This window comes from Lagenorhynchus albirostris, chromosome 5, assembly GCF_949774975.1.
Source record: "Lagenorhynchus albirostris chromosome 5, mLagAlb1.1, whole genome shotgun sequence".
In the NCBI taxonomy this organism is placed as follows: Eukaryota; Metazoa; Chordata; class Mammalia; order Artiodactyla; family Delphinidae; genus Lagenorhynchus; species Lagenorhynchus albirostris.
This window is the reverse complement of record NC_083099.1, coordinates 47819671-47843779: the sequence shown is the minus strand read 5'-3', so window position 1 is coordinate 47843779 and position 24109 is coordinate 47819671. Positions and strand designations below refer to the sequence as shown.

The 24109-nt window shown below is 40.7% G+C and overlaps 1 protein-coding gene and 1 long non-coding RNA gene across 6 annotated transcripts in view; both read left to right on the top strand.

Annotated features, from left to right (window-relative positions):
* The first annotated feature begins 7345 nt into the window (after positions 1 to 7345).
* Positions 7346 to 24109, top strand: part of GOLIM4 (golgi integral membrane protein 4) — an 81334-nt gene continuing 64570 nt past the window's right edge. For 2 of the 5 annotated variants that reach the window (XM_060149953.1, XM_060149951.1), the window contains exon 1: positions 7347 to 8144. In XM_060149953.1, coding sequence (XP_060005936.1) covers positions 7958 to 8144 — 187 coding nt within the window. In that variant the 5' untranslated portion in view covers positions 7347 to 7957. Of the gene's footprint in view, positions 8145 to 24109 lie in introns of all 5 variants that reach the window. The other 3 variants (XM_060149952.1, XM_060149950.1, XM_060149955.1) reach the window with 2 other exon arrangements.
* LOC132520984 (uncharacterized) lies at positions 16694 to 22175 on the top strand. Its single transcript, XR_009540672.1, has 3 exons — positions 16694 to 18185; positions 18344 to 18440; positions 20488 to 22175. It is a non-coding gene; the product is annotated as an uncharacterized LOC132520984 (long non-coding RNA).

Here is a 24109-nt window from a genome sequence, read left to right as displayed (position 1 = left end):
ATGCTAAGATTCCTTTCTAATTTTTTTGTGTGTATAGGTTTTTTACTTTGAGGCTCACATATGACAGCCTGTACTTGTGTGTGTGTGTGTATATACTGAGATATATATATATATATATATATATATATATATCAGTCTTTCATAAGTTGATAGCAAGATTGAACATATTCTAAAACTCCACATTTTTACTCTCTTCCAACACATTTTGTTTTTGATGTCACATTTCACTGTATATCCCTTAACTAATTATTGTAGTTATTGTTATTGTTATAACTTTTCTCTTTTAAACGTCATACTAGCTTTATATGATTAATCTACTATCTTTACTATATATTTACCTTTACCAGTGAGAGTTTTACTGTCACATGTTTTCTTGTTATGAATTAGTGCCCTTTCTTTTCAGCTTAAAGAATCCCCTTTAAAAGTTCTTGTAAGGTCAGTTTAGTGATTATTAACTCCTTTAGCTTGCTTGTCTGAAAAACTCTGTCTCTCCTTCAATTCTGGATGATAAATTTGCTGGGTAAGGTATTCTGCTTGGAAGTTTTTTTATTTCAGCACTTTGAATATATCATGCTACTCTCTTCGGGCCTGCAAAGTTTCTGCTGAAAAATCTGCTGATAGTCTTATGGGGGTTTCCTTGGATGTAATAAGTATTTTTATCTTTATCATTAACTTACGATATCTTAATTATAATGTGTCTTGGTGTGGATTTCTTTGGTTTCATCTTATTCGGAACTCTGTGATTCCTAGACCAGCATACCTGTTTCCTTCCCCAGGTTAAGGAAGTTTTCAACCATTATTTTTTTCAAATAAGTTTTCTGCCCCCTTTCTCTCTCTCTCTTCTCCTTCTCCAACCCCTATAATGCAAATGTTATTCCACTTGATGTTGTCCCATAGGTCCATTAGGCTATCTTCAATTTTTTAATTTCTTTCTTTTTTGGGGAGGGTACTGCTCCGTTTAAGTTAGTTCCACTGCCCTGTCTTCCAGGTTGCTGTTTCTGTTCTTTGCTTCGTCTAGTCAGCTGTTGAAGCCCTTTAGTGTATTTTTTCAGTTTGGTTGTTGTTTTCTTCAGTTTTGTGACTTCTGTTTGGTACTTCCTTACATTTTCTGTCTCTTTGTTGAAGTTCTCACTGTTGTTGTTCTCATCCATTCTTCCCTCCAGTTTGGTGAGCATTTTTATGACCAGTACTTTGAACTCTTTATCAGGTAGATTACTTATCTCCATTTCAGTCCTTTTTCTGAGGTTTTATCTTATTCGTTCTTTTGGAACATATTCCTCTGTTTCCTCATTTTGCTTGGTTTTTATGTATTAGGTGCAACAACTACCTTTCCCAGTCTTAAGGATTGGCCTTGTATAGGAGATGAACCTTTCTAGCTCAACCTTGTCCTAGCTCTTGGCTTTCTCTCAAACATTTTGATTGTCTGAGCAGTCTTATTTATTCATGATAGGTCCCATTTGTTGAGCATGTGTGGAAAGGAGAAATCTCAGTCAGCCTGTTGGAAGCCAGACACTCAGGCAGCATTTTTTAAAGTATGCCAACATACACAGTCTTATGAATGGCACCTCATTCGTAAGCCCTGCTGGCCTCCAGACCAGGTGATCTGGAAGTGTCCCATGGGTTACAGTTGCAAAAATTGGGGCTTTAGATGAGTGTATAAGCTCCTTTCTGGGATGTACTAGTGAGCTGTAGTGAGGCCAAGGGAGAACGGAAAGATGGCTCCTCCAGCCTCATTCCTGAGAGCTCCTCTGTAGCCTCTAGATGTGTGGCAAACATGAAGCCTGACCCACAAGCTGACGCTCTGGGACAAGTAAACAGGCCTTTTTCACAGGCAGACTTGGGGTGTGTTTCAGTCTGATGTCTGTGCAGTGCCCTGGGACTGGTAGCCTGCCAAGAACTGTCTCTCCAATTGTTTCAGTCCTGTGGGGCCCAGAAATGCAAGCTCCAGCTACCAGAGCCAGGCAATCAAGGATCGTTTCCTGTGTGAATCACGTCTGCCTACAGCTTTAGCGAGGCAGCAGGGGAGTGCAGGGTCAAGGCATGCCCACCAGCTTTATCGAGGCAGTGAGAGAGCACAGGGTTGGGGAGCACTCACTGTTTTTTGCAAGGGAGTGGGAGAGCATAGGCAAGGGACACACCCTCAGGCTTTAGTGGGGAAGCTGCAGAGGGCTGTGATTGCACATGCCTGTGGTGCTAGCAAGGTAGAGGGAGGGTGCAAAAACAGAGAGCGGGGGGTCAGGCCCCTGACCCTAATGCTTTAAGATTAGCAAATGAACCTCCTTCACATTCAGCCTACAAGCTTTTCAAGTTGCTGCTTTTGCGCTGGGTCCCTGGGAACGTTAGTTTGCACACAAGCCCTTTAAGAGTGGAATCTCAGTTCCCTACAGCCCTTTGGGTCTCCTGGATGTAAGCCCCATTTGTTTTCACAGCCAGACGTTTGGGGGGCTCTTCTCTCTGGTGCAGGTCCCAGGGGTTAGGGTGCCTGATGTGGTGCATGAGCACTTCATTTCTCAGGGAAAAGCTCCATATTTGTGAGATCCCTACAGATTGGGGCTCTCTGTGCAGGGGGTGGGGTTTCTGGTGAGAATGTATCTCTCCCTCTCCTACCTGTCTCGATGTGGCTCTTTTATCCTTTGTTGTGGAGGAGCTGTTCAGCTAGTTTTCAAGTCTTTTTCAGAGGGACTTGTTCCATATGTGTGTCCATGGGCGGAGGCAAATTCAAGATCTTCTACACAGCCATCTTGAACTTTCTCTCAAGACTGTGGTAGGATTATTTTAGATTAGTATACTTTGTCTTCAAGAAGGAAAGTCCAATGTATTATATGTACATGGGAGGGTGGTGAGAAGTGAAGGGCACAGTCAAAGGCAAGGATTCTGGGAAACTAAAGGCAATCATTAGGATGTTGGATGCCAGGAGTTGGAGTTGAACTAGAGAAGGAGCAGAATAACACAAGACAAATGTTTCTATTTCACAATTTTGATTTAAGCTGAACTTAATCCTGAGGTAACTCGATTCTTCTTATTTGAAAATTTGCTCTACTTTATTTCTAAGTAAAAACATTGATAGTCTCTTTGTTTTGACTCAAAATGTTCCTGGAAACTAGAGCATAAAGAATGTTTATGAAGCAAGTTATGATTTCCTTTAGGAACAGTTCTGAAACTGAATATAGAATATCTGACCCAGGACTCAGCATTAGATACATCATAAATATGACCAGCCATGTCTCATGACGATTAAGAAATTACTATAAATACCTACATATAAAATTAAAATACCAATTCTAGAAAATGGTCATGGATAAACCAAACACCTCTTTAATACAAAGGACTCCAACAAACTATACGTTTAGAGGGGAACATTTAAAGATGTATGTTTCATTGGCCACTGATCTTTTCTGTGGTCCATCTGCTTATCTGAAGTGTCTGAGTTACTGAAGGCAGTGAGCTAGTGAAAAGCTGCCTGAACCAGGCAGCAGCAGATTTGGGAAGTTCGCTTCACTTCTGAGTCTCACAGTCCCTTTCCATTCATTCTAACATTCTATGGAACTAAACTACTTTCTAAAATTAATATGTTAGCTATAATAAACATTAAGCAACAAATTCAAAATAATTTCTTGTGCCATCTTAGAATTTGGAAGACTTTAGGGTATGTTGGATGGTCCTGCTTTAGAAGGTTAAAGAAGTTTGAAATGATAATTTCTGTTTCTTTAGCTACACATCGGTGGCAAGTAGAACCTTCTAAATCATTTTCCTCCATTATCAGAGTGTGTTCACAAAGTATTTACCAGTGGTGCTGATGGTGTGGTTTCTGTTATTGAAAAGCATTTTACTTTTCATCTAATCATCTACTTTCCCCTTTACTCTCCTCTAACTCCTTAAATAGTTCAAAGTTACCCACGTGGCAGCTTAGAGACAGACCAAAGCAAGGCACCAAGACACATTGAGTGAGGTTTCAATTGCTTTGTTAAGCGTTTAGCCACAGGCTTACCTTGTTAATCTGCTAACAATTGCCACCAGGTCATTAGCAAAATCTTGTAAAAAGGAGTTATAAAAACATCTCTCACAGAATCCTCAAAAAGACAGAATACCTTGAATGTAGCTTCCTTTACCCCTTGAAACAGGCAGGTATAGGTGGCATGCAGGAAGCCTGTGTGCTAATTAGGTGATAGCCAAAAGGCAGAGATAAAGAGTGAAGTTTCCTATAGAGAAAAAAAGATAGTTGATTTCAGCAATTTTCACATGAAAAGGTTAAAAGTCATTTATTAATACCAAAACGCCATTTAAAATTTTATTTACTTATTTTTAATTGAGTATAATTGACATACAGCATCATATTAGTTTCAGAGGTACAATATAATGATTTTATATATGCATTTATTTGAAATGAGCACTACAATGTCTAGTTAACATCCATCACCACACCTAGTTATATATTTTTAAAATATTATTTAAAATTCATCATCTTAAGTGTTGATTTCTCTTGCAAATTAAAAAATATTGAATTCAATTTGTAAAGAGATTTAAATGAAAAATTTGCTCTAGGATCCTGAACATTATTAATTTAAAGTCATCTATTTTTATAAATTAGCTGTATCTCTTGACTATAATTTTCTTGCCTTCCCCTATTTGGAAAATGAACAAATTTTGTTAGAATGACAAATTTACTAAAACTGGAGAGAATACTAAGGTTCCCAAATGTTGCCTTAGCCCTTCTCAAATGTAAGATCTTGAATCTGTTTAATTTCTTCCTGTCTTAGGAATAAAACATTAAACTGGTGAAATTCCTCAAGATTTACAATTTTTAAATTTTACATACTATATTGTTAAATATATGGCATATAGAAATATAATTATATAATACTATTTTTTAAATGCTAGAAACAAAAATAAGGTAGAACTTACAACAGAGCTAGCAAGACCAGAATGAATAGCTCATCTATTACAAGCTCTGCCCAAAGGCAATGTCATGTAAATTCAATTTATAGACGTTGAATAGCTTCCCCAATGTTGGCCTTTGAAAAGCATTACACTGATACTTTCAAGAAACTAGCAGCACACTCCAACCTGAAAAAGTAATACTATGAAGACGCTGCCATTAGTGATTTTATGTACTTCTACATACCCTTCTTGAATTTGAAATAATGGATAAGTTCAGTAATAATTTTTGTTCTCTTTCAAATTTTATGACTTCAATATTGAGTTCTGTTTTATGACCTACACTTATTATATTCTGTAGAGTCAGCCAGCAGCTTTAGGCAAAGAATACCTTCGGAGTCTGAAATCAGACTTTGGGAAGAAATCAGAGGTTTAAAATGAGTAATCATGTATTTTGGAAGCATAGGAATTTTCCAAAGATTTTGAAAAACAACCAAATACTGCATACTGTGTAATATATGAGCAATAATTTCCCAATTCTCTAGACAGCTTCTTTTTCTTTTGTGGCTAGGATAATTATCTATTCATGTACGGGCAAGGATTGTTGCTATAAAACTTAACTTCTTCCAGAGCAGTTTTGGTAGTTTTTTTTTGGAGGAAGAGTTTGTTTAGCAAATTGTACACTGACAACGGTGAGGAATTTTTAGTTACGAGGAATTCTGACAAGGTCACAGGAATTATCCAGTCTCAGTTTCCAGTCTTGAGTCACACTGAAAGAGTGAAATTTAAACAGTGGTAAATTCAATAACAAGTAACGTTACATAATATTTACATGACAGGACAAAAACTAAAACTTCAGACCTTTTTCTCTTTAAATTAGGTTCTCACGCTAATGGACCAGATATAATTTGTTTATATAACTTGCTTAAAAAGAATGAGAACCTGGCTTCTATAGGAGAAAGAGATCCAAAGAGGAAGATTCTGACCTGGGTTATAATCCTGTTGCGCTCCTAGCTTTCAAGAAGGTCTTAGAGCTATCACAGTACTTTGATAAGCTTTGCTTTCTTTATTTACCAATATGTGAGCCAAATATTTAACCTGGCTGTGATGAGATAGTAAATGAAAGCATTTAAAAAATATAATGTAAGTTATTTATTAGGGAAAAGCACATGCCAGGCACATTTAGTTTTCATGGTAATATAAACGTCACAGGCTGGCTAGGTTGTAAATTTGGTTACTTTTATGGCTTTTAACACTAAAAAATTTCTGCACCAGGGGCTGTCTTTAAGTTGTATTTGTGGCTAAACAGATCTACCCTCATTTTGAGTACTCACTGGCCATTATTAATAGTGATAACTAAAATGTGGTTGAAGTATCTTAAAAAGTATGCAGTATGTGATAAATTCCATGACATGACTGAGGCATTTGACAAATATTTACTTTTTTAGAATTTAGGTCAAGAGCAGAAACAAAATTATAATTTATGCATAACCTCAATTTTTTTCCCTCAAGTACATAGAAAGAACAAATGTACTACGGATTTTCTTTGAAGAGGTTTGTAGTTACTATGTTTGTTTTACTTGTTTTTACATAGGGAAACTTTGTTGGCCTTTAAAATGTAACTTAGTGTAACTGATGTATTTTTGCCAACAATAAAACAAATACATATGACAAAATAAATGCATACTTATTTCAGCCCGTAAGATTTGTTTTAAAATTATTTTATTTGCAGACAGGGGAAACATATGAGACCATTTCTTTCCCCTCTGCCAAAGACAAGCTGATTTCCCCAACCCACGTGTACAGTTGAGCAGTAAGTCTAGCATGCTAGCGCGCTCGAGTCTCCGGACTTGTGTCTTGCCATCTATGGGGACACACGCATCCGTGATAGTGCACTGGATGGGGCAAGACTCAGTAGGCAAGGCATCTCCGGTTCACAAGAAAATTGTGCTGACCGTGTAGCTATCCCGTGTGCCTGCCGCATCTGCCCACTGGACAGGGAAAGAAAGGGTGCTTGGTGTAGTGTACACAGCTGTTCCTATCCACTCTCTCCCACTTTATACACTGTACTCCTCTCCCCACGTGCGTTCCAAGGGCAGGATCACAAACACACACACACCCGTATCTCTCCCAGCCGTCACCCGGGACGCGTCTCCCGCGCACTCCGATCTTCCCGCCGCTGGCTCCGCGGCCTCTCCCAGCCACCAGCACTCCACATGGGCGTAACCCCGCGCCAGGCGGCCGCGCGGCCCACGGAGGCCCTAGCCGGCCCCCGCGTTCGAGGGAAGGCGCGGCCCCGGGGTCGGACGGACAAAGCGGGCGTCCAATCGAGCTCGGCACTGCCTACCCGAAGGGAGGGAGGGGCGGCTCTGACGGGCCCAATGAGCGGGGAGCCCGAGTGGGACTTCCTCCCGGAATCCCGTTGGCCAGAATAGCTGGGCCGTGGGTGACACGTAAGTTAAGTGGGAGGCGGCGGCGGCCGAGGCTCCGCAGCCCCGTCAGTGACACCGGCCCGCCGTCCCCCAAACCCGGCCGGGGCAGCCGGCCCCCACCCAACTACTCACCCCCGCGGGCCGCGCGCTGAGGCGCCGCCTGGAGCCCGGCTCCCTTTGTTGGGCGCGCACCCCCTCCTTTTGGTGGCAACAAAGTCGCGCAGTGGGAGCTGCCGCGAGGGGGCGGGGAGCGGCAGGGGCGGGACTCCAAGCGCCGCCGGGGGCAGCCGGGCCAAAAAGTGGGGAGGAGGGAACAAGGCAGGCGGCATCTGCGGACCGGCGCGAGGACAGCCCGCTCAGAAGTATGCGGAGGGCCCCCTCCCGGGCCCAGGCACTCAAGGAGAGTCAGCCTCGCCAAAGTTTGGCGGCGGTGGCTGCCCCGGCGGCGTCGATGGCTGCACGCCCCTCGGCGCGCGGAGGCTGAGCGGGCGCCACTTACCCTCTGGCCCAGCTTTTGTGTCTCGCGCCTCCTCCTCATGCTGCGTCCGGCCACCTCCTGCGGCGGCCGCTGCTGAGGCGCCCGCTCGGGCCGAGGGGAGGAAGGGACGGCGGCGGCGAGGACGGCCGCGGCGCGGGGTCCCGACGGGACTATGGGAAACGGGATGTGCTCCCGAAAGCAGAAGCGGATCTTCCAGACGCTGCTACTGCTGACCGTGGTGTTCGGCTTTCTCTATGGCGCGATGCTCTACTACGAGCTGCAGACACAGCTGCGGAAAGCCGAAGCGGTGGCACTCAAGTACCAGCAGCACCAGGAGTCCCTTTCCGCCCAGTTACAAGGTACGGTTAACGGGACGCGCGCGGCCGGTGGCCAACTTTGCCCCGCGCTTCCCGCCCTGACTGGAAAAGTGGTTTTGATGAGCTGTTGGCACCGCGGGCACCACCTCTGACCTTCAGGGACATCAGAGGCAAGCCCCGCCGGACCCCGGAGTGTCAGAGATGACACATCCGCATCCTCCCGCTTCCTCCGGTGGTTACATTTGAAATTGGCCGCGCCAGCCCAGGTTCCACTGGGCGATGGATGGGCGGGTACACACTGCGTCTTTTACCCCAGCCCTTGTCAAAGGCCCGGCTGCAACCCGGGCAGACAAACCAGGATCCCTGCCTCCGCTCCTGCCAGCCCATCCGGAGGGGCATGGTTTCCTGGTTTCTAGGCATTTGCTTTCCACTTGACGTTGTCAGTAGCCTAAGAAATGGGGAGTTTGGCCGAGATTTCTCAAACTGCTGTTTCTTCAAGGGAAATTAAGCCATGACCTGGTGGTCCAAACTAATGGCCCAGTCGAATGGAGCCTAGACCTGCTAGTTGCTTATCTCTGTTAACTCAGTAGTGTGACTTTAGAGATGTTGGATGTGTTGGAAAAGTCCACGCTACTGTTCACCATACTGCAGGTATGTTTTTGGAAAAAGAAAAAAAAAAAACTTTATTAAACTGAGTAACTTTCAGTTTGTCCCGGAGAGGTGCAAGAGGAGAAACCTGGTTTTTCACTTTGCCAGACACACAGCAAACACAACGTGAGCAATACCTGCAGAAAGACGGAAAGCTCCTATCCTTCTGTTTTAGAATCCCATTTAACGTAAATTTCAGGAACATAAATGATGCATGACTGCAAAGTAAGCACCATGTGGCCTTGTTAAGAGCAGAGTCATCCTTTACATATTTTTTGAAAACTTTTTCTTATACTTGTGGTTAGTTTTCAACACTTATGCAGTCCTCTCCCCACCAAAAAAAGTAATAATAGTAAAGGGCTCTGAGTAGTGAAATGTTGACAGTCCTTGCTGATCATGCAAATATAGCTTATTTCATATTTCTAGGAAGATACAAGCTGCATGGATAGTTTCTGTCATTGTATATTTATACAAATATAAAACAGATACCTTTTCGTTGCTTTAGCTATTTTGAATGTTTTCTGATTCTTGGTCTTATTTGCTTTTCCCAACTTAGAAACAAAGGAAGTATTTTTAGCTTACTGAAGCTGTATAGCCACAGGCAATGAAAATACATGAGCTGGGCTTTGTTCAAAAGGAAAATCTGTTTTGATTCAGTCTTACTTTAAAAATGTTTTTCTTTAAAACTTGTTGAAATTTACCCATGAGTTATTGTTGGTATGCAAAATATGGATATTTATTTATTTACTTGTTTACTTAGAAGACACCAGCGGCAGTTAGACCAAGGGAAAAACTTGCCATCCAGTAGTACAATGGCAGGACTGGATTTTCACACACGTGACTGGAAGGGTGTATATGGTGGATTATGCAAGGTTGGTGCCTTGTTCTCTTAGTTCAGGAGACTCTTGAGAGCAGGTGCTGTCACATTCACCAATACATCCTCAGCACTGCACAGTGCCTGACACTCAGGAGGGGGTCAATGTATATATTTATTCAGTCAACAAACAAAGTTTAACTGTGATGAGAAAACTAGTTCCAATCACTTTTGTCTGCTTTCTCAGACTTCACTTCCTTGTCTGCTTTTTGAAAAAAACCAAGTAACAACAATGAAATATTTTGCCCAAGTAGCACATTTGCTTAAACTCCCAGTGCTGGAACTCATTGACTGAGGAGGCCCTGATTTCTGAGTCATGGCCTTTATTTGCAGTATTCCATTTAGAAAATCCATCTCAGTTTTTTTTTCCCCTTTTATTTGCCTTCTTTTGGTGGTGGTAGTGGGGGAGAGGGGTGGTAAGTGGTAATACAAGACCATTAAAATACACAACATTTGCTTTGCTGCAGGAGATGAAAAAAAATGTTGTAGCTAGTTTGAACAAGTGGCCTTACAGTCCATTTTTTAATTTAGTGTTTTGCCATTTCCTCTTGAATTGTGGTGCTGCACAGTTGCAATATGATTATGTGTGAAGAATGATTTCCCAAGCAGGCTACAGTTTCTTCTTCTTCTTCTTTTTTTTTTTTTTTTTTACAATTCTTATTTTTTCACAATTCTGTTCTGTAGCATTTATTTTGGATTTCACATCTGCAGGCCATTTAATGAAGATTTTCTGATGGTACGCAGCTTTTGCTTCCCTTTTCCAATGACAAATGACATTTTACTCAGCGGTGCTATGTACACATATAGATTTGTTTTTAGGACATTAAACTCTCCATTCTTAAGACTTGTTTCGTTATGTGAGGTCTCTTGACCTGGCTTGGATTAAAATCAGAGTTAATTATGAGTGTCCTTTTTTTTTAAAAATGCCTCTTGAAAAATGTTAAGTAATTTGGCCATGTAATCTGAAGGTATACATTTGTTAAATGAACATATTTAGGTCATCTTCAGTTTAATAATGGATTGTCACCAGACATTATTCTGAAAGTAGGTTATGTCTAACTCCAAGTGTATTTTGGAGTAGAACAGTTCCATAAATAGGAAATGGCAGGGGTTACATGGGGAAAGTTCCAGACTTTGGCAATGCTCCGTCCACTAAAAACAAATGTCTGTGTCTGCCAGCCTCTCTATCTTCCATCCATAGTGTTTCTTAATTATATTGAGGAGTGGGGCAGAGGTTACCTCTGGTGGCAGAGGCAGTAGTAACAACCTTTGACCAGCGCAGTGTTTAGTTAACTTAAAATTTTTTTTAAAAAACTGCTTTTGGGACTTCCCTGGCAATCCAGTGGTTAAGTCTTGGAGCTTCCACTGCAGGGGGCGCGGGTTAGATCCCTGGTCAGGAAACTAAGATCCCACGTTCCTCGCCAAGCAGCCAAAAACAAAACAAAACGAAACAAAAAAAGCAAAAATGCTTTTGGGGCCATGCTCCATTTTCTGTGTCTATAAACAGTGGTTCTCAGCTTTGACTGCCCATTAGAATTACCTGGGGGCAACTCCCAGTTCAATTAAGTCGCAATCTATGGGGTAGAACCCACCTGGCAATCTCCCCAGGTGAATGCAATGTGCAGCTGAGGTCGAGAACCACAGCTCTGTAATCTTAAGACTCAGCTGATTCGCACATTTACTTCGCTGGCTTGGCTGCAAAGACATTTGAGGCTTTTTTCTTTTACCCCAAGCATGTGATTCAAATTCTAGCCCTGCAACTTTTTGCGTGATCTTGGGCCTCATTTTTCTTATTTATGTAATGGAGATTAGAGTGACCTATTTTATAAAATATTGTGAGGATAAAATAATTAATACCTGTGAAGCTCCTATCACATACCTAGCACATAGTAGGTACCGCTCATTCAACATTAGCTGTTATCATAGCAGTCCCTGTTTGAGATATTTGATCATTTTCTCTTCCCAGGGTTGCCATGGGTAAAATTTTGAAATTGGCAGAATTTGTTTTTATAATTAGCTCCTTTTTTGTTGTACCTAAATGAACATCAAAGAAAATAGGCAGACTGGAATAAATCCAAGTACTTTACTCTGGATAAGGGACCCTCCCTGACAATTTAAATTTAGAATTCAAGTCTGGTTACTAATTAACTCTCTTTTTATATCATGTCAGATTAGGAGAGGGTGTGATTGCCAGAGGTAGGCAGTAACCTTGTGCAATAAGATCTGGGAGAGGGATGTAACTATTTAAATTTTGGGGGGGGCAAACAGTCCCTCATTCTTTTTTTTTAACATCTTTATTGGGGTATAATTGCTTTACAATGGTGTGTGTGTTTCTACTTTATAATAAAGTGAATCAGTTATACATATACATATGTTCCCATATCTCTTCCCTCTTGTGTCTCCCTCCCTCCCACAGTCCCTCATTCTTAAAACATTGTATTATATTATTGCAGTGCTCTTGGTCTTCCCAGTGATGAGCAGAAACCATCAAGAAAAGGTTCATAGGGCTTCCCTGGTGGTACAGTGATTGAGAGTCCGCCTGCCAATGCAGGGGACACGGGTTCGTGCCCCGGTCCGGGAAGATCCCACGTGCCACGGAGCGGCTGGGCCCGTGAGCCATGGCCGCAGAGCTTGCACGTCCGGAGCCTGTGCTCTGCAATGGGAGAGGCCACAACAGTGAGAGGCCCGCGTACTGCAAAAAAAAAAAAAAAAAAGAAAAAAGAAAAGGTTCATATGATGTCTTCTATGCTTCTATTCCAGATAAGTGTATTACAGTTATTTAAAACAAACACGTTTGGTGCTTCTAAGGGTGACATGGTTATTCAAGTTAGTTGTCCTTTGCATTATGTTCCCTTGAGACATAGAATGGCCCATTTGCCTGAGCATGAAAACATATTGTATCTGGTTTCTTCTTTGTTTTCAACCTACCCTGAATTTGCTTTTTAAAAAAAAAAAAATGTTCTCCTTTAGCTCAGGACCAGGCTTTTAAAAACTTCTCTCATCTCCAGTGCTAAGTGCTTGGCATATACTGTAGTAGGTGATCAATAAATATATAGGTCTATACCTATATATTCATTGGCTCTCTGCCAATGAATGTGCTTCTATATGGTGAGCAGTGAAATGTAGTAGATGTGGGCTGAGGAGTCAGAGCTCTTGGATTTGATGTCTTGCTATATATATATATGTATATTTTTTTTACCAGCTGGGTGATCTTGGGTTACTTAACATCTCTGTGATTTGCTTTCATCATATGTAATAATCAGGATAATGGTGTTTATAATAGTTTGTCATAGGATCAGTAGTGTTAGCGGGTGTACAGTGCTTAGAAGGGTGATACTTGCATTTTGGAATATTGGGGAACTTCATGTACAACAGAGTGGTTCACAGACCTCAGTAATTTAGCCCCACGGGTATAGGCAATGCGTAGTAGGGATACTTGTTTTCAAGTGCAAAGTTAGGACACACAAACATCAATTAGATGTTGTCTATTAAATGGACATTTTCACTGAAGTACATACATCGTGCAGTTAAAAGGTGAAATTTATCAAGCTGTTTTTGTTTAATTCTGTTCTATTTTAAAAATGGAACAGACATAAAAACTCTTTATGTAAAACCCTGCCTTAAGATTTATTTCCTGAATAAAAGATAAAAGCTTCTAGATAACTTTTGAAAATATGACTCAGTTAAACATTCTGTTAAATATATGTGACATGCACGAATATGTGTGACTCCACACACTGTACCTGCCTTAGTCGTCCCTGTAAATTGGAACTCGCCAATATTGGTTCACCAGGGAGGAGAATTGCTCAGTATCTGTGAGCCTTTTGGTTAAGTCTGAGGTAGAAGACCCAGGCATGTTATACAGTTCACTACATCCAAGTAGATTGGAAAACTTACCTTGACCTTTTAAAATTCCCTCCTGCCTTACCAAGAGCTGGGACAGGAGACCAGGTTTTAGAGACTTAAGGAATGAGTGAATTGGAGTTTGAGAATGACGACTGAAGCCGGGAGGACCAAAATGCAAATGACTTGAGAGAAACTAGAAGACGTGAGAGAGAGAGAAGGGGACTAACATCAGTTTATGACATTTCAAAGCATTGGGGATGATTCTTGCCCACATCTGCATGTCCTAAAAAGAAAGAAACAGGGACTAGCAAAGGGGGAGTGGGTTTGGCATCAGATACTGTTAGAATGCAACTTTGGTGTTTACCAATGGAGTGACCTTGAGCAGGCAGGTAACCCCTCTGAACTTCGCTTTCTTCCTAGTTCGCTGGGGATATTTTGCACACTTGCATGCACTAGAAATAATACATCTAATGTGACTAGCACAAATCCCAGAGCGCATCACTATGACATTTACTAGGTAACCAGGACTGCTGTTGCAAGATTAATATTGGGCTACTTTTTATTTTGCCCACCGTGTATTACATCTAGTAGGTAATAGAGTCATTATCTGTGGTCTAATTGTGGCTCTTTTCAGAGCCATATGCCCACCTTGGCTGAAACTTTTACTTGATTAAAGACACTCTCACTCTGTCTTTTCTACTATATTGACCCTCTTTTGGTAAGAAAGGACTTGAGAACGCTTTGCATGGTAGCAGCTAAGAGTTCCTGTTTTTCATTTTGACAAATAAGTGTTCTTATTTTATCACTGAGGACAAAATGTTTTTGCTACTTTTGCCAGTCAGTGGTTTATGGGTTTTGTAGCTTTGTTTGGAAGTGAAATATGTATAACTTTACTGTAAAATAAAAATGGCCAACTGTATTTTTTCTTTCGAGCCACTCTTATTTGAAACAAATTTATTTTGATAGAAATTTGAAAATTTCCTTGAAAGAATTAAATTATGTTAAATACATACCATTTATTGAGTGTCTGCCACATTCAGGTGCTGGGCTTAAGCACTTACATGCATTTTCTCACTTAACCCTGACTGAGCACTTTGGTGTGAAGGAGTAGTCTGCGGCTCAGAGGGGTAAATTAAGTTGCCAGTGTCAAGGTCGAATCTAATGAATCTGCACTTGGAACCCCAATGTGATTTCCTAGCCTGTGTTCTTTCCACAGTACTCCATTGCCCTCAAAATTATTTTAGTGTCTCTGTGACAGTATTAAAGGTTTTGAGAAAGTGGGTTAGGTGGGTCATGTGAGGATTCAAGATAAAATTTAGAATCAGAAGTAACAGGTGTGATTATTTGACGCAGCATTTCCAGAGTGTAGGACATTTGGTGCTGTTGAAAAAGGTGATTTTAGTTGATACTGGAGTTGATTTTAGGTGATCTGCAGATGCTGCATAAAATAACATCAAATCACATGAGAAACTTCTGCCCTTTTGAATTCCCTTTCAGTGTTTTCTTGACAGTCAAGGAGAAACTCTCAGTTTGATACTAGAGCCTCTCTCCTAGATATAGTTGCTCATTTGTTTTCAGAGAGCCGACTTCAGGCAGCCAACAGCCTGACAGCTAGACTTTAATAATTGTTTTGTTGTTTTATTGTATTTAAATTTTACGGTTACTACCCATTAATGGCACGTTAAGTCAGATTTTTCATTTACAAAGTAGTAGTGTAAAGTTTCCTTTTTAGAAGTTTATGTTAGGGTAAAAAGTGAACATCTGGCCACCCATTGTACCTATGCAGGTTTTGCATGTATAAAATAAGAACTCATGTTATGAATACCTCCATGTCTGACGTTCAAGAACACATCACTTGGTGATACAGACACTGAATTTTACAGTTAAGAAAACAATCCTGAAGAGGATGAATCACTTAGCATATGTCTCAAGCTAAGCCCAGAGCCTACATACGCTGATTTCCAGAACAGCGGAGCACTCCTCACTGCGCTCAGCTGCGTCTGCAGACTGGCAGCACCCTCCTCTTGGTCTGAGCAGCATGGGTGTTGCTATTTTTAAACAATGCTATGTATTTCTGAATGGCACACTTGTGTTCTTTGTTTTTATTGGCCTGTGGGTGCTTTTCCAGAGGACATGCCAGACATTGCCCCACGCTAATAAGGCTCACTAAATAGGCTCATAGCCTGGAGGGACATGGGCATGAAATAAATTGCTCGTTATAATAGTATGACATTTAAAAAATATTGCTTTAGCTATTTTTCACATATAAAATGTCACAATATGATACGTAGTGAATAGAAAAGTGAAAGATGTGCTGTCATTCTGAAGGATGAGGCATTTTAGAACATTTGAATGACACCATGTCCTTTCCTTTGAGAGTAAGTGAACTTAAGAAAAATATATAATCATTTTAGGAGAGTCAAACATTCTATTTCCCATTTCACCTCTCATTTAAAGCCCTTCTTTAAGTGGAATTTTTGTAAAAAAAAAAAAATTCTACAAATCAAGGTATGTAAGAGAACTTTGACGTTGTTTGTATGCTCTAGACAATAGCTATGATACTATAAAATAAGTATTCTAAATGTAGATTAATATTGGACAGCTGATAAATTGCTTGATTAGTTTGGTTAGTGTAGAACAGTTTATCAAGTTTTACGTTAGTGAGATTTAATATTGTAATTCTATGCTTCCTACTGCAATAATCTCTCAACCTATTAACAAACATTTAGAGGTAATTTTTAAAAGGACTTTATATCCTTTTTAAAGGTTTGATTCTGTAAAACACATTAAATAGTACTGATGTCAAACATCACTTTTATTAGAAGATGAAAACTATATCCTCTTTACTAGATAGGTGAGTATCAGCTCAAAATCCAGAAGTCATCTAAGTTTTATCCGGGTGTGGGTGTGGCTCCTTGGATATAGTTCCTCAGGTACAACTTCTCAAGTATAGTTCCTCTTCATTGGTAGATCTGTGAAACTAAACCTCAACATATAAGCAACATACAACAGTGGGGCAGGCATACGATACCTACATATTCTTATTCAAAATAGCAGAAAGTGCAAGGTGTGTAGGAGTTGCTGGTCCATGAAAATTCTGAAATCCAGTTAGGCAAATGTTCCTCAACTAGGTCCAGGCCTGGGAATAATTCTCCATGGTTCTTGATTCTACCCTATGGACTACCGAGTCATCCTTCCTTTTTTCATGAAAGGTACCATGTGTTGGCAGCTGAGTTTTCTGTCCGCTTCCTGCCTGTAGAATTTGGGGGATCTATGGCCTTTCTTCATTTAGGACCATCTCCATTCCTTCCAGTCCAAACTGGCAGTGTATCTGCTGGTAAAATCCTCTCAAAATTTTTGTGGGTCTCCTGTGAAACTTGTTGAGGTTTACTCTGTTAGACAAAAAACCACACCCATCTTGGAGATGATTCCTTCTCTACCTTGAGTTTCTGCAGAGGCAAGGGAGAGACAATGCCCTTTAACTTACCAAAGGCCTGTTGAGAGTATCTGTGAGTCACACCCTTAAAGTTGTAGGAGATCCTGTGGTCTGATTGAATAGTACTCTGAGATGCCACGTTTCCCAGGGCTTACCAAAAGGATTTCAGAAGCTGCACCGTTGATCTCATTTTAGACCATGTTTTCTCAGACAGTTCCCTAGAAATGATCTTTGCTTGGAAACTGTTTCTTAACTTTAGCATTGTTTGCTGTCTAGAGAGACTGAGGATTTTCAAAACCTTCAGGTCCTGCTTCCTTTTTTGTTTGGTAGTCCCTCCCCCGATTTATATTCTCATAGTTTGCTATAAACAGCAAGAAGAAGGAACCAGGTAGCATCTTCAGTACTTTGCTGGGAAAGCTCCTTAACTAAATCACCCAGTTCATTTGGCACTTTGTAAACGTCTCATATAAATGCATGGGTCTGCAGGTCACGTAACTACACATAAGTGTCGTATTGTTAAACCTTTTGCCACTGTGCAATTTCTAGTTTCCAATAAGATTTTCCTCACCTTCATTCATGCCTTTAATAGAAATCTCTTCAAAGTCCAAAATTCTGTGAACAATGTGTCCAAGGCACTTTACACTGTCACTGGCACTCTTCTTAGGCCCACTACATGGATCCAAAGCCTCTACCACCTTTTAGGTTTTTGTCATGGCAGCACCCCACTTCTAAAATCTGGATTAGTTATCCTGTTGCATAGCAAATTACCCCCCAAACTGAATCAGCTTAGAATGACAAATATTATCTCACAGTTTTTGCTGGAAAGGAATCGACTTAGCTGGGTGATTCTCTGAAGATCTCTGTCTCACGATGTTGCAGTCAAACTGCTGATCAGGGTTGTAGTCATCTCAAAATTTGACCGGGACTGAAGGATCTGCTTCAGAATTCACTGATGTGGTTGTTGGCAGGCCTCAGAAGATCCACTTCCAATCTCACTCATCCAGGCCTTTCTGAAGGCCCATGATTCCAACCTGGAACTTAAAACATAATAGCTGGCTTCCCTCAGGGCAAGAGATCCAAGAGAAAGCTAGAGAGTGTGTATGAACCCAAGATGAAAGTGAAAGTATTTTAATAACCTAATCTTGAAGGTGATAACTCATCACTTTCTGCCATATTCTGTTCATTAGAATCTAATCACCAAGTCCAGCCTGTGCTCAAGGGCAAGAATAACAGAAAGTAAGGATCACCTGGGGCCATCTTAGTAGCTGCCTCCCACAAGGTGAGAACGACATTGTCATTGTTGGCATTCTTCGAGCACTTGCTATGTATCAGGCACTGTTCTAAATTATATTCTTGGAATATCCAACATAATACTTTTGTAAAAATGTTCTACTATATATTAAAATGTGATTTACCATTTAATTTGACATATATTAGTGAGAAGTGGCATTTGAAGTCATGGAACTACAGAGGGAAATTATCTGCTGTTTAAACCATCTGACCTGGAAGAATTAAAATTAAAAGAGGTTTCCAGGTATCTCTCTGAAGTATAAACCTAACTAGGAGGCTGTTAGGGGAAATCCCAAAATGGAAGCCATCCTGTCCTTGGGAAGTTTCAAAATCCATTGACAATTTGTGAAAATTTCCTACTCCTACAAGTGACTGTATTTCTTTGGCAAGTAGATGGGAATGCAGTGCAGTGTGTTTGTTCATACAGTATTTTCATTTGCTTCTGAACGTTCCTTCTGATTTCACATAGCCTGCAGTCCTTGGTGAAGACCTCATTATTTGATGATCAGAAGATATATTTTTTAATGGAGTTCAAGTGGTCTTAGAAAGATAAATATCTTTGATTTAAAGAAAGAGCATTCATTGCATGACTAGTAATTTCAACTTGTTCATTCATCCCTATTTTGAAAGTCAGGTTTTAAATATTGCAATACATGAGGTATTCTTTTGTGATGTCGATAAAATAAAAAATAGAGCATATGAGCATATTATGAAAAAGTCATTAAATGTTTTATGAACAATTGTAATTTCAAATTCACAGTATGGCCTCACTCTTCCAAACATACTTTAATAATTAGAGATACATGAGATGAATATTTCTGTTTTCCATTTGGCTTCCATTGTACTTTCCTAAACATATTTCTGTAAGAAATTAGATCGGGAAGTGGGTAGAGAATATTTTGTCAAAATGTTTGAGGCCATACTTGATTCACAGATCAGGGAGAGTTCTGTTCTTGTCAGTGAGAAGTTGCTGTTGAATTTCTAGGAAATCAGTGATTCTCTTCCTGCTCTCCTGCTGTCTATGTGGGTGCCAGATTGCTGCCGTGATCCTCTCTGTTAGGCTAGGTTGCTGGGGACTTCTCTTGGTGATACTCAGTGATTGTAAATCCCTTGGGACATGTGGTCTCTGTTATCTGTCCCAAAAACCAAAATGGGAAAAGTCCCTACGTGTTCTACAGTATAGTTCTAACATGTGCAGTGTGGTTCTTAGGGACACTTAACAGGCTGCATATTGTCTTTGTCTCGTTTACCTTTTGCTCCCTGGGTTGGTCAGGGTCCATATGGATTAAGCTAGCAGATGCTCTTTTCTGTTGAAACTGCCCAAGGAAGCAGTAGCTTCTAACCCAGTTAGCTAGAATGATGGTATTTGTGAACACATGTGAGACCCCTTTTTTAGCCCCCGAGAAGTGTTCATCTGAGGGTCCCACGGTAGCAATACTTTGAGCAGAGACCGAGCCTTTAAAGAAAGACTGCTTTGTTTTTATTTCAGGCCTCCAGCTGTTCTCAAAACTGCCTCCTACCTGGCAACAGCTCAGTCTAAGACCACGTCGTGTGTCTTGTTTGTGACCCTCTCTTCCCTGAGGGTGGCATTTTCAATTTGGGATCTGTGGGGTCTCTGAATTTTCTGAAAATTTATGTCAATTTTGTATAAGTGCCTTTTTCCAAGACAGACTCTATAACTTTTATCAGATCCTCAAAGCATCAGTGACCTGAAAAAGGTTAAGAACCCCTGCTTTTGGGCAAATTCCCCTTTCTGGGGTTTTTTTAAGTCCATCTTGGAATTTGACCTCCCCTGGTTCCATGCCATGAACCCTCTAGAAAGTGGCCAGGTTTGTAATGGAGTCATCAGTGCTGACTGCTATTCCTCTAAAGCCCAAACCCACTCCACCTCCCTCAAATGTAAGAATCCTGATTAGAGATTTAAATGACATCTAATAAATTGCATTCCTAGAATCCACTAGTAATTGCTTAGTAAATAATAAATAAAAATGCCTTGCTATCACATGAGACATTTATGCTTTTCAAATTGCTTTGTATTCATGATATCATTTGGTCCTGAAAACCTGTGATGTTGAGTAAAGCAATATGCAATATTATTACCATTTTGAATCTGGGGAAACAGAAGTCACACAGCAAGGCAGTGACACACTTGGGATTGATGCTCAAATTGCTTGAATCCTAACTCAGGACTCTTACTAATTCTCAGTTTCCAAGGCTCCCTCACCCTGGAACTAAAAGGAGGTTTTGACAGCACCTATTCCAAAACAGAGTTTTTTACTTTGCCTCCTCAGAGTTAAGAGTATTCCCAGATGGTGACGCAGCTGGACTTGAGAACTGGCCTCCTTGGGGTCCACTGCCATCCCCCACCACTTCCCATCTCCGTGTCCTCGGAAGGTGCTGCTGGCTGCTCACGCCACCACTTGCTGCTTCACCTCTGCAGCTTTCTACTGTCACCAGCATGTTCACCGTGTCCCTCTCTGCGTCTCATGCCCTGAAGGATGGAGGCAGGCTCCACAGGATTGGATCCCAGGGTAATAAGAGTGATAGTCAGTGTGGTGAACTTGGCTTCACCGCCCTTTCCATCTCTCTCCGGCACATTGTCCTTGATCCAAAATTAGGGGCTTGGGCTGTCCCTAACCTTCAGATGATTCTTTCTCAGACGCCTCTGCAACCTGGGGTGTAGACATGGCACGGGCCCACACCGGCATCCTGCTAACTTTCACCACAGGCTCTGTAGCTTCACCTTGACTTCACAGGGGGGCTTTGAAGCTCACCACTCAACTGATTCTCCAGCTGTGTTTTTTAGTTTCCAGATGTAGAAGCCAAATCACTCCTAAATAAATCACAGATTGGAAAAACAGGAAAGAAGCTTTGTAGAACCCAGGTTGCAAAGAGCAGCATATGGATATGTTTTGGTTTGGCCCACACAGTGCTCGGAAAAATTTCACGGTAGTTGTCTACATGGAAAAAGAAAGATATTTTATGTGAGCATCCGGATTTCCAACTTTGTCTGAAAAGTCATAGGATCCCTCGGCACTGCGCTGCATTCCTGCGTGGCTTGTGTTTTGAGCGGGGCATGTGGGCTTCCGTTGGCAGACACTTCCGCTGGGAATTCTTCCTCTTGAATACCTCCTTTAGTTGATCAATGAAGAAAGCGAACCTCAGAGAGATCGAATGACTTGACAACTGTGCTGTCCAGTGTGGTAGCCACTGGTCCTGTGTGGCAGAAGCACTTAAAGTGCAGTTAGTGTGTGACTGAGGAATGGAATTTCATTTTTTTTTTTTTTTGCGGTACGCGGGCCTCTCACTGTTGTGGCCTCTCCCGTTGCGGAGCACAGGCTCCGGACGCACAGGCTCAGCGGCCGTGGCTCACGGGCCCAGCCGCTCCGCGGCATGTGGGATCCTCCCGGACCGGGGCACGAACCCGCGTCCCCTGCATCGGCAGGCGGACTCTCAACCACTGTGCCACCAGGGAAGCCCTGGAATTTCATATTTTAACTAATTTAAACTTAAAATTTTTAGCCAAAGCATTGTGAAATATTTTTCTGTTAAACACAGCTTTATTGCCTTGGTGGCACTACATTTCGATGAAGTCTTGGGTTGCATTAGATCTTATTGGTGTATTGCAGTGCACATATACTTCCTACCTTTTAAAATGTGGCTGCTAGAAATCTAACAATTACAAGCGTGGTTCACGGTGTATTTCTGTTGGACAGTGTTGACCTGACAGAGCTCACACAGCTTGTTGGTGGAAAGTCTGGAATTTGTCAGCAGATATCCACGGTTCTAACCATTCTTTTTCTCTATTACTACACTCTTGCCCAACTTTCCTTCTAATTCTCAAAACCTTTTCATTATACCAGACAATCTCATAAACCCCTGTAGGAGTTTATTTTGCCTCATTTTTGCATGGCACATGATACAGAAATGATTTTATGTAAATGACAATTTAGCTTTGTGTATTATCAATGATCATATAATAAAGGTAATTTTAAAGATAATATAATTAATATTCATGATATATAAAGACTAAAATTATTTTTCTTATTTTAAGTGACACTGACCATTTAGTTGTCTCTGAATTATTTGTCTAAGAAAACAATTTTCAACACATTCAAAATAACATTGTATTTGATTTTCGACACAGATGTATATTAAAATGTAGTCTAAAATTAGTTACATACTGTAACTCTAAAACTAGACAAATTACTTTTAGACTTAATATATTGCATTCCTATATTTGACATGAGAAGAAAGAAATCAAACACTTCACAAATAAAACAATGGGCATGTGAATAGCCCAATCAAGTCTAACGTTTACTTTCTTTTTTTACATTTTAGTTATTGTGAATTGTGACATACATAAAAGTGTACAAATTGTAAGCAAGGCAGTTTGATGAATTTTCACAAACACCTTCGTATAATCAGCAACCTGATCAAAACACATAACAATACCAGCACTCCGGAAGTTTCCTTGAGCCCCTTTCAGTCACTAACTGTCCCCCACCCCCTAAGGATAATTGCTGTGAATTGATTTTGCCTGTTTTTTTACTTTACATAAATGAAATCAAACAATATATAATCTTGTTTCTGACTTCTTTTTCTTTTTTTTTTAATATTTATTTATTTTATTTATTTATTTGGTTGTGCTGGGTCTTAGTTGCGGCAGGCGGGCTCCTTAGTTGTGGCTCGCGGGCTCCTTAGTTGCAGCATGTGGGCTCCTTAGTTGTGGCATGCAAACTCTTAGTTGTGGCATGCATGTGGGATCTAGTTCCCTGACCAGGGATCGAACCTGGGCCCCCTGCATTGGGAGCGTGCAGTCTTAACCACTGCACCACTAGGGAGGTCACCTGACTTCTTTTTCTTAACGTTGTTTGTGAGATTCATCCAAGCTATTACATGTAGTTATAGATTGTTCACTTCTTTTAGTGTGTCATCTTATATGTCTATCACAATTTATCCATTCTACTATTGATAAGCATTTGAGTAATAGATCTGCTGCTATGAATGCTCTAGTTCCTTTTGACTTCTTTTTTTTTTAAGGGCTAGCGACTTCTTGATGTGCTTGATGACTATTTTGAGTAAGATAATGCAACTTAAGGACTATTTTGAGTGCATTTGCAAAATTGTTATTTTATTATTTCCCTTCTACTAGTGAGTGCTAATTTAATATCCTTATGCATCCTGTCTGTATGCACTGGACTATTATCAGTGCAAATGTAAAAATACGAGCAAAAATAAAAACAACTAAAACCTAACATTCAAAATGCAAATATTGGTGTCATTGCTCCGCCAAGGATAAGGATAAGCTGCCCAAGGGTCCATCCAGATGTGAGCTGACTTGTCTGTTCTCTATTCACCATCATTCGTGCTCTTTTGATACATTCTTTTCCCATTTGTGTTGTGTAAAAGGGTCATTTTTAAAGTAATTATTTTATTTAAAAAGTGGAAATTACAATAGGCCTGATTACCGCCTTTTGCTAACTTACTGAAACAGGTTCACAATCCCCCTGATTTGGGAACACTGCCTCTCACTGGAAGGGTCCAGAGGATAACTGAGCATCTGGGAGCAATGTTACAGAGTTAACTCAAGTATCTGGTGGGTGGTTGAACTAGCCTTAAGAATCTTGTTTTTATATTCTGTGATGCTAGCTTTAGTGCACAATAATGAAAATAAGAATTATTTGTAGTGACTCATGCTCAGCAAATTATTAATATACAGTTTTCACACTGTATATTAGTTTTGCCTTATTATATATAAATGGCTAAAAAGGCAATGACGTTCTTGGAAGTGATTCATGAAAATCTCATTGCTTTTATAACTTAATTGAATCGTGTTAGGCTACAGTTTGTCTTCATACAAATTATGACAGAAAAAAATTAATAAAATATTTGTGTAAACAAAAATCTACC